The sequence below is a fragment of the Neolamprologus brichardi genome, chromosome 5 (genome assembly GCF_056152115.1).
Source record: "Neolamprologus brichardi isolate AB-2024 chromosome 5, ASM5615211v1, whole genome shotgun sequence".
NCBI classification, from domain to species: Eukaryota; Metazoa; Chordata; class Actinopteri; order Cichliformes; family Cichlidae; genus Neolamprologus; species Neolamprologus brichardi.
This window is the reverse complement of record NC_142108.1, coordinates 20243011-20252712: the sequence shown is the minus strand read 5'-3', so window position 1 is coordinate 20252712 and position 9702 is coordinate 20243011. Positions and strand designations below refer to the sequence as shown.

Here is a 9702-nt window from a genome sequence, read left to right as displayed (position 1 = left end):
TTACTCCTTTGTGCTTCACAAGCCTCTCGATCCTGAATAATAATATTTGAGATCGTGGAAGTACTTCCTCCTAGTCGATGTCACTTCCTGCAGAGTGAAGCGAGATAGTGCCATTCTCTTTAGTGTTTGCCCTGTCTTCCCAATGTCCACCTCCTCACCGCTCGCATTTCGATATCAAAATAACGCACTGTGAGTCTCCAAACTGGCCATTAACAAAAGCAAACGACCGTAAATCAGCGTGTCATATGGAGTAACTAAAAACCGCACAGAAGGAGCGACGAGGTGAGCTTTACTTTGTGCTCAGACTTTGTCGGCGTTAGCTAGCTAGCGGTGACACCGGGTGCTCCCAGACTCGCTTTGAATTAAACACAAGATGTTTCCTCCCCTTTTTTCTGATGTATTAATTTAATAAACAAATGTCAAGTGCTGTTGTCAGTGAGTTGTGGGCGTTGTCTTGCTGTTCTCAGCACCTGTTCAGTAACGAGTCTTGTTTTTTGCAAAGATTGTCCTATTTTGTCCACCCCTGCCTTTCGTAGCGAATAAGCTAGTTAGCGAGCATGTTTCTCCTGTAAAGCTTGTACATCCAGCCGGCGGCCTGATTTTAATTAGGAATTAGCTGCCAGTAGCTTGTGCTGCTCACAGCTAGTCAAATCATTGACGAATATACAGGTCCAGAAAGCCTACCAGACAGTAATCGTGGTTGTTTGCAAGCGGCTGTATCAGCTAACAACCTAGCCTCAGTTTTTCGTGTTGTAAGTCGAGCTAATGGTAAACATTTTTTCTTAAACAAATTAGTTATTATTAGTATTATTTTTGTATCTAACAATGCTTAGCATGAGATGCAGGTTACAGTCGTTGCATGTAAATGGTGGTTCTGCTCTATCACAGTTAGTGAAGGCTCCCAGGGCCCCTTTGACAGCACGGACCCTCCCAGCTGTGGTTTGAATGAGAACAAAAAGTGATGAGTTTTTGTCAGCAGCGTCCTTACTGTGAGATCAAAGCAGCGAAAATGCTGTTAATAAAACATTATTGTGCTGTATTATTATAGGCACTATATGGCTACGTGTTCCCTTGGTCACCTAACAGATTATCACTTTTTGTGCCAAAAAGTGATTTCCAGTGATTCCATGCATTTTTGCTTCCCATGTTTCCAGTCCTTTTTGGCCCTTTAAAATACCTTTAAATAACTATTTTTATATTTCTTGCAGTTTCTGGTGTCCTCTTGGCCAGATTACTCTTAAAAAGCCATTTTTGTTTTGTCAATGAAACTTTTTAACTTGTTAAAAATGGATATATAATAGCCATAAACTGATTCTACCATGTGATAGGAATGTTGTTTGTGGCTCAAGATAACTTGATATCATTCATGAGGGATACATTTGACATATGTTTCACACAGTATAGGCCAACAAGTTATTTTTAGCAGTTTAAATACAGCCAATCGCTTTTTGGCAAAGGCTGTTAATCCGTTTTGGGCACAACACTGTTCTTATAGGCTGATTGATAAAGTTATCTCCCCAATATAGACAAACTGGGTGACCTGTGCTGGGACCCAACACATATTACTGTTTCTGTCCAGCTTTTCTTTAAATTGGCAAATTGTCTGTAGTGCTCAAATGAACACAAAATTTGTATTTAGCTACCAGAGTGATTTTTTTTCCCCATGCTATGCTGTCAAATGTCTGTTACTTACAATAAAATGTATTTACACCCTTAAACCACCTTAAATGGGTTTCATATCATTATGCAGATGATACCCGATTGTACATTTCCTTTTCTTCGCCTCACAATGTTCCAAAAATATCTATCCTTCATGACTTTAATGATGCCATAAAGCACTGCATGGCTGTTGATTACATTTTAGTTATTACTGGAACAACATAAGTTGTTGTTTGTGCTAGTGGCAGCTCAATCAAATGTCAGAAATGTAGGCGTTATATTGGACCAGTTTCTTAGTTTTGATAAACACATTAAGTCTTTACCCCTTGAAAGCCTGCTAGAAGTAACCATTGAAGCTCTTCTGAACTGAGCAGTTGCTTATGGAACAAAATGACTGTGTGTGTGCGTGTGTGGCAGAAGTCGGTGAGGGTGGTCTCTACCTGGGCAGCTACCGAAACTATTCTTAAGGCCCCAAGATCACATCTTTATTGATATATACAGAGATTCAAAACTTGCCATTAATGGTACAGGGAAAGTTTTTAAATGATGTCTTTATGGGGAAAGTAGTAATAGTCTTGTGCGATCCTGCTTTTTTAATCTTGGCGATAACTTTTAGAGATGTGCATTATCAAATGCCTGCTTACATTCGTGAACTCTTTCGTCCTTATATAACGTGCAGATAATTCAAGTCTTTCTGCTCGACACATATTGCCAGACTGAAAACTAATGGAGACTGTGCTTTCAAAGTTGCAGCTTCAAACTATGGAATGCACTACCATTACATGTGACATCTGTGGACTGTATTGAAACATTAGTTTGAATCAATAGAAAACACATCCTTCTACATCTTGAAAAAAAAGAAAAATTGTATTGTACATAAGCCAGGCTTTCTTCATTGCATTCCTAACTGATTGAATGTGCTAGAAAGAACATTTATTGACTGCTGGACGGTGCTACTCTTGGTTCCCCTTGTCTATTTTTGTTGCACTTGTAAGTAAATTGTTCAGGTGTTTAAGTCTTTGTTTAACAGTCCTGCAATTGACACCTTTTATCTTTGACTTCTAGGGTTTCTGCTCTTGTGAAGGTTTTGATGCTGCTTTATTTTTTCAAAATGAAGATTTTCTTATATTCTAGTTATTTATTATTTGAAAACTTATGTCCTCTTTTTCCAGGTAGACCCTACATTCAGATCACCTCAATCAGCAGTCCTGCCCCACTGTAAATTTATATTCTTGACCTCATCTTACTGTTAACTTAGCTATAGCAGCGAGGATGTCTCAGCTCCAGTTTCAGTGTCCAGCTAGCCCCATGCCCGCTGCTTCTGCCCCCCTGCAGCCACAGCCTAGCTACAGCATCCCTTGTGCCTCAGGCACCCTACCGTCAGAGAGCGCCAGCCAGCCCATCAGGAGCTCCGCTCTCCCCGCAGGGTCAGCCACTCCCTACAATAGCACCACAGGTAGGTTTTCTGATTTTGTTTGGTCAAAAAGCTTACTTATCGGTGATGGCATTTAAAAAAATTAGTTTGGGATTTATTGTTTAGTTTTTATGATCACATTATGCATCTCATACCCTTTTTATTGCAATATTTTGTTCAAAAATTTGTTAGAACCTTGAATGCTTTTGCCAGATAGTATGTGTATTAGATTGTGAGACTTTATGATGGTTCCTGTAGATAGTTATAAAGAAAATTTTGGATCTTTCTTTTCCATAAACAGTATCTAACATGGCAAACCCTAAAGAGAAGACCCCTATGTGTTTGGTGAATGAGTTAGCCCGTTTTAACAAGATTCAACCTGAATATAAGCTGCTTTGTGAGCAAGGGCCAGCTCACTCAAAGGTACAAGTTGCTCACATCATTTTATTAGTACTGTTGTCCTGTTCTGCTGCAACTTTATGCTAATGATAGAGAATCAATTTTAGATTTTCTCAGTGAGGCTCACGCTGGGAGATCAGCATTGGGAGGCAGAGGGGACCAGTATCAAGAAAGCTCAGCATTCCGCTGCTGCATCAGCCCTCGCTGAGACTACACTCCCTAAACCCACTGTGAGGACACCCCGCAGCACAGGAAAGCACCAAGGTACGCTCTTCCCACTGGTTTTATTGTATTCTCTTTTCTAATTGTTGCTAACACCTTGTAGAATAGAAGCAGTGAATTCATTTTTGTTTTTTTGTTTATCTCAAAGCAGATGGCATGACGCATATTACAGAGCTGAGTGCACTATGCATCAAACTTGGTAAAAAGCCTCTCTATAAACCCATCGACGCATATACGGGGATGAGACCACCAAACTTCAACTACAATGTGCGGGCTCCAGGGCCTTACCAGCGCTCTATGCAACAGTGAGTTTGCATCATTTAGAAATCTGAGCAGAAATCTTATTGTCTCTCTTTTTTTGAGGAAATGGGGGAAAATGGGTTGTATTTAACTTCAATTGTCATCCAGGTACTACTACCCATTTCCTCCTGTGGGACCAATGTTATATCATGTGGAGCTTTCTATTGGAGGCCAGCAGTTTTTTGGGAAAGGACGAACGCGGCAGTTAGCCAAACACGATGCTGCTGCCAAGGCCTTGAAAGTACTGCAGAAGGAGCCAATACTGCAACAGTTGCCAGTGGTGAGGAAAGAAGCCCACACTCGGCATCTGTGATATTTATTGCTTCTGGGTTTTTTTTGTCGTTGTTGTTTGTTTTTTTTAAAACATGTCCTCTTTTTTGACAGGTGAATGGAGAGCCAGAGGAGGAGAACCTGAACAAATCAGAAATCAGTCAAGTCTTTGAAATTGCACTTAAACGCAACTTACCTGTCAGCTTTGAGGTTTAAATGGATTTTATTTATCATTTAGGGGGGATTTATGTCATTCACCAATTTGTACACCACTGCATGTTCCTTCTGCCCATAATCTATTGAGTTTAATAGAATAAATGCTCCCCTACATTAGGTGTTTCCACTGTTGCTTTCCAGGTTTTAAAAGAAGAGGGCCCTCCACACATGAAGACTTTTGTAGTGCGTGTTACAGTTGGCGAGTTCACAGGAGAGGGCGAGGGAAAAAGTAAAAAGATTGCAAAGAAGCTAGCAGCAGCAGCGGTGCTGGGAGAGTTGAAGAGACTACCCCATATACCCAGTGTAGAAAAGACGCAGCCCCGCATCAAAAAGAAAACCAAATCTATCATCAAGGTAGTGCAAGTTTTATACTAGAGTTGGGATAGTGATTACACACCTAACGGCTTCCTTAAGCAATCATTAACCTGTCGTGCCAACAGCTGCAGACCAGTCCAGAATATGGACAGGGAATGAATCCCATCAGCCGCTTGGCTCAGATCCAGCAGGCCAAGAAGGAGAAGGAGCCGGAGTATAGCATGGTGACAGAGAGAGGGCTGCCACGGCGCAGGGAGTTTGTCATGCAGGTGAGTCAGCTGCAGCCGAGGCATGCTGGCAGCAGCACTTATGTAACATCTGTCTCTGCTTTCCTCTGTCTCCGCTTGTTAATTTCTCATTTCGTTCATCTCTTCCATCTGTTTATTCTGGTCCAGGTTACTGTGTGTGGGCAGTCTGCAGAGGGAATGGGACCCAGCAAGAAGGTGGCCAAGAGGAACGCAGCAGAGAAAATGCTGGAGCTCTTGGGGTATAAAGTGCCTCAGCCTCAACCCCCAAAACCGGCACTCAAAACTGATGAAAAGGTACTGCTTAGACCTTCTCAGGAAAGTCTCATAAATAAGTTAGGTGGCCAATGTTTATATTATATTTATATAGTAAAATTGTTGTTATATTTAGACCCCAGTAAAAAAGCCAGGTGATGGGCGCAAAGTGACCTTCTACGAACCTGGTTCTGTAGAGGAGGGGACACTGGGTAAGACTTGATGGGAAAATAAAAAACTATTAACAATCATGAAGAAAATCATTAACCTTGGAGCCTTTTGTTCAAAAGGTTCCAAGGAGGAGGACTTCCGCCTGCCTTACCTGAGCCACCAGCAGCTGCCTGCAGGGATCCTGCCCATGATGCCTGAGGTGGCACAAGCAGTTGGGGCCTGCCAAGGATCCCAGGCCAAGGACTACAGTCGAAGTATACCCAACCCAGGCAAGACCACGATCACTGCCATGATTGCCAACGAGCTGCTTTACGCTGGGACATCACTGACTGCAGAGACTATCCTGAAGACTAAAAATAACACGAATCAACTGCCCCACGGCCCCCTAACCAGGCCCTCGGAACAGCTCGGCTATCTGGCATCTGTGCAGGGCCTACAGGTAAACAACGGGTTTGACTTTCATGAGCTTAATTATTCAGTTTGAATTGTATAAATTGTTTTTTATGGTACAAATGAGTATAAATAATTTAAAATATATCATCTGCTTGCAGGTGGAATACAAGGATTTTCCCAAAAACAATAAGAATGAGTTTGTGTCACTGATTAACTGCTCCTCCCAGCCACCGCTCATCAGTCATGGGATTGGGAAAGATGTAGAATCCTGTCATGATATGGTGAGTATTTATTTCAGAAACTACAGATTTAACACTCATTGACACCCTCTGTGAGTGAGCCACAATAGTGATGAGGGAAATACATTTTCAGTGATGGGGGGTATAGTCAGTTGTTGATGTATAATAATCAGTTGTTAAATATTTATTTCGTGAGAGTGGAAGAGGAAGCTTTCAAAGGTAATACGGGTTTCTTTCTCAGTGTGAAAGTCCCGAGCCCTTGCTACTAACAGAAAAACACGTTTAATAATTCCTAACTTTATCCCAGCAACTTTCCGTGAAGAGAATTTGGAATAAATCTCATGTGGAGTCGTGCAAGTGTGACCAAAAGGCACACGATTGCTGTTAATGTCATGTCATAATGTCATGATGACACATTACAAAGGCTTTAGGCCAGCCGTTTCCAAAATAGGGGCTGTATAAGCCAGCTGTTTCATGCACTCCCATTCCTTTTTGTTGCTTCTTCCAAGACAGTAAGACTTCCAAGACTCATACTTTTCAGGTTGCAGCTCAGATAACGCATACTGTTGCTTATTTTTTTAGGCTGCACTGAACATATTGAAGTTGCTCTCAGAGTTGGACCAGCAGTCAAACGAAAGGACAGGAAATGGACCAGTTTCTGGGTAAGCTATGAGAAACACTGCCTTTCAACTTGTAAAGCATTTGCATTTTCGTTGCCGTTACGTCTTTAAAAACCTAATTTTCTCTTGTTTGCTTGCAATAAAGACAAAGATTTGGAGCTTTGAAGCTCTTTAACTCTTTCCAGTCAGGAAAGAGTTATTAAAACCTTCAGACAAATGCAGCTGTCCAAAATCTGATGAATCACATACAGTGATGTCAGTTTGCATAAATGTCTGTTAGATCTGAAAAGTAAAAATGAGAGTGAAAAGAGGTTTTGGCGGTGTAGTGTTATAGAGAAGGGAACTATGCCCATATCTACATATTGGACTAACAATATAACACACCTGATTCTCTGATTAAGTTGAGTTGCATTGTAGATGATGTGAGGTTGAAGTTTGAGATGGCACGAGAATACATCCTTGGGGTTTGTGTATTTAGATTGTTCAAGGAGGAAGAGTGTGTGGGATGGTTCAAAGAAAAAAAAGGAAGAAGAAGAAGATCTGGACGTCTGATGCTTTTTTTATGCTAATAGTGACACTAAACAGTGGTTGGAGACTGAGATGCAACCAAAGATAATGTGTGATGAACTTGTGACCTTGTTACCTTGGAAATGGTTGGTTTGAAGCCCAGGACCAGGTTTGAGCCACTTGTTAGTCAGCTGCTGTCTTCAAAGCAATTTTGGTGTGTGAGTATGGAGTCAGTCTGCGATCAGTTTTCAGTTGAACAGGGTCAAGCTGGGAATTACATGCAATCTGTCTGTGATAATACAATATTAACTGTGATAAATTGGGGAAAATTGAAAAATTTTGCAACTCTATCCCTTTATACATGCATAGAAAATGACATTAACTGTCTATATTCAGCCCGAACCTTATAAATTTGAAATAGAAATGCAGAAATTACTTGGATGGGGATTTAAATGCAAACTTACATAGACGCTCAGCAACTTTGCTTTTAGATCGGAGTATAACCAGAATACACCAACTGGCAAGTAGTTAAGTCCAGTTGGTGCAGACTGACTCTGATTGCAACACGTTAGCAATCTTTCTATGTTTTTCAGTTAGGCTTTGGTGACAAATACCAAATAATAAATCTCTCTGAGAGTGACCACAGTCAAAATCACACCACAAATTTTTGGAGACAGGTTGCCTCCCATCAGGCAACCTGTGCCGATACCCTCTCATCGAAAGTGATCACCGCAACTGCTAGTTGTGCAGCAAATGCAAGTCACAAAGAGGTTTCTGTCTTTTATTGTCTTACTGAGCTTATAAGGGGTGTAGGAAGAAGTAAACGCCTCATCTTGTTAGATGTTAAATGATGCGAGGCTTGGTAAACACAACAGAATTGTCACGTGTAAATTCTTCCATGTTATTTTTAAAAATGAAGTATATTCCACTTCATTAAACACTTGTGTATGGAGACAAAAAAAGAGTGTTATGTGAGAGCTCAGCTAAGTTAATAATTTTTTATTTTCCGCAGGTGTGGCAAACAAGAAATTGAAGGGGACTTGCACATCAAACAGGCTAACTCAAGCACATTGGCACAGACCCTGGATGGCACTGTTTAGATTATGAGGTTTGGTTGTAAAAGCACTAGAGAAAACTCAGACACTGTGTTCTTAGTCAGATTTAGAAGGCTACAGGAAACTTTGGACTCTGTAGACTCTAAACCATCACTGTTCATATTCACCGTTACAAAATGTTCACAGTTAAACAAGATTAATAGGAAAAATAGACTATCCTCCTTGATGTTGTTTAATTGTACACATTATTTTTTTTCTGTTGCTTTGTAGAAAAAAAAAAGTAGCTGCATCCTAGCCAATCAATTGGGAGGAGGGGTGCTTGATAAGGGGAGGAGAAAAAGGAAGAAGTGATTTACTGTGAACTCTTTATTTTGCATAGAACTTGTTTACTCTTTGTGAGAACTGCTAACTCTTGTTTTTAAGTGTTTTACGTTTTGTCCCCTGCAGAGGTAGTTCATTAAAGAATATTCTCAATATGGTTTAGATCTTTGTCTAGGGTGCAGCTGGCGAACCTCTGATTTTCCTAGAGTGCTTTATATCAACAACCACAAGTGAAGTGTTATCAACATTACCATGTAGGGCTGGGAAGAATCTGTGACTAAATGTAGCGTGTTGTAATGTGATCTTGTCGAATCTGTGTGTGGCAGGGATGTTTCCCTGTTGCACCAGTTTCCTTGAAAATCCCTTTTCCTCCCTTATGTCAAACTCTCCCTACTCTTTCTGCTCCCCATGGTAATTAAATGTGCTTACATGCACAAAACTAAGATTTGCCATTTTGTCTCTTTCTTTGTAATGTATAGAGGTGTGCTCGGTTATGATTTTGCACTGATGTTGGCCAATTTAAGAGTTGTTACAAATATACTAACTCTTTAATCTCCTTCACATATGCTAATTCTTGTGAATCTCTGGGCAGATTGCATATTTTGGTGATTCATTTTTTTGATGTTTAAAAAAATGTAAATAAAGCCCCTGCAGCAAGCACACACGGAGTGAACATTTCATAAACTAGTATCAAGGGGGTATATATTGTCTAATATGCCCTGATTGGACAGATTATTTAGGTAGAACATAAACTCAATATTCAACTGTTTATGATACTGTCAACAGCATCTGCGGCAAATAACTATTTCGTAGCAAGTTGTTTACTGAAAAAGAGAAAATATCCAGTAAGGGGCAGTTTTCTGGGTGAAAAAGCCTTTTTGATACCAGAGGTCAGTTGAGAATGGCCAGACTTCTCGGAGCTGATAGGCCAGCGGAAGTAACTCAAATAACCACATGCAGATGATCACGTCTGAACATATTGCCTGAAAGTTGATTCTGTTCATGACAACAGAGTGTTTTCAGTCAGAGGAGCGTTTAATCACTCATCCAAATGACATCTTGAGTCCCAGCTGACTGCAGGTTTTCCCAAACCTTATAAAC

General features: G+C 40.6%; 1 protein-coding gene across 3 annotated transcripts; it reads left to right on the top strand.

Annotated features, from left to right (window-relative positions):
- The first annotated feature begins 80 nt into the window (after positions 1–80).
- On the top strand, positions 81–9044 carry stau1 (staufen double-stranded RNA binding protein 1). 3 transcript variants are annotated; one of them, XM_006783116.3, is made up of 15 exons: positions 81–282; positions 2836–3115; positions 3375–3496; positions 3580–3736; positions 3843–3999; positions 4103–4274; positions 4379–4474; positions 4622–4834; positions 4921–5064; positions 5191–5337; positions 5432–5507; positions 5586–5905; positions 6018–6140; positions 6681–6760; positions 8238–9044. In XM_006783116.3, exons 2-15 carry the CDS (start codon positions 2932–2934, stop codon positions 8323–8325), a joined length of 2079 nt encoding a protein of 692 aa, XP_006783179.1. In that variant the 5' UTR covers positions 81–282; positions 2836–2931; the 3' UTR covers positions 8326–9044. The 3 variants fall into 3 exon arrangements, with proteins under 3 accessions (XP_006783179.1, XP_006783180.1, XP_006783178.1); XM_006783117.3 differs by having other exon boundaries at positions 2832–3115; positions 3846–3999; XM_006783115.3 differs by having other exon boundaries at positions 2832–3115.
- Positions 9045–9702: the final 658 nt, after the last annotated feature.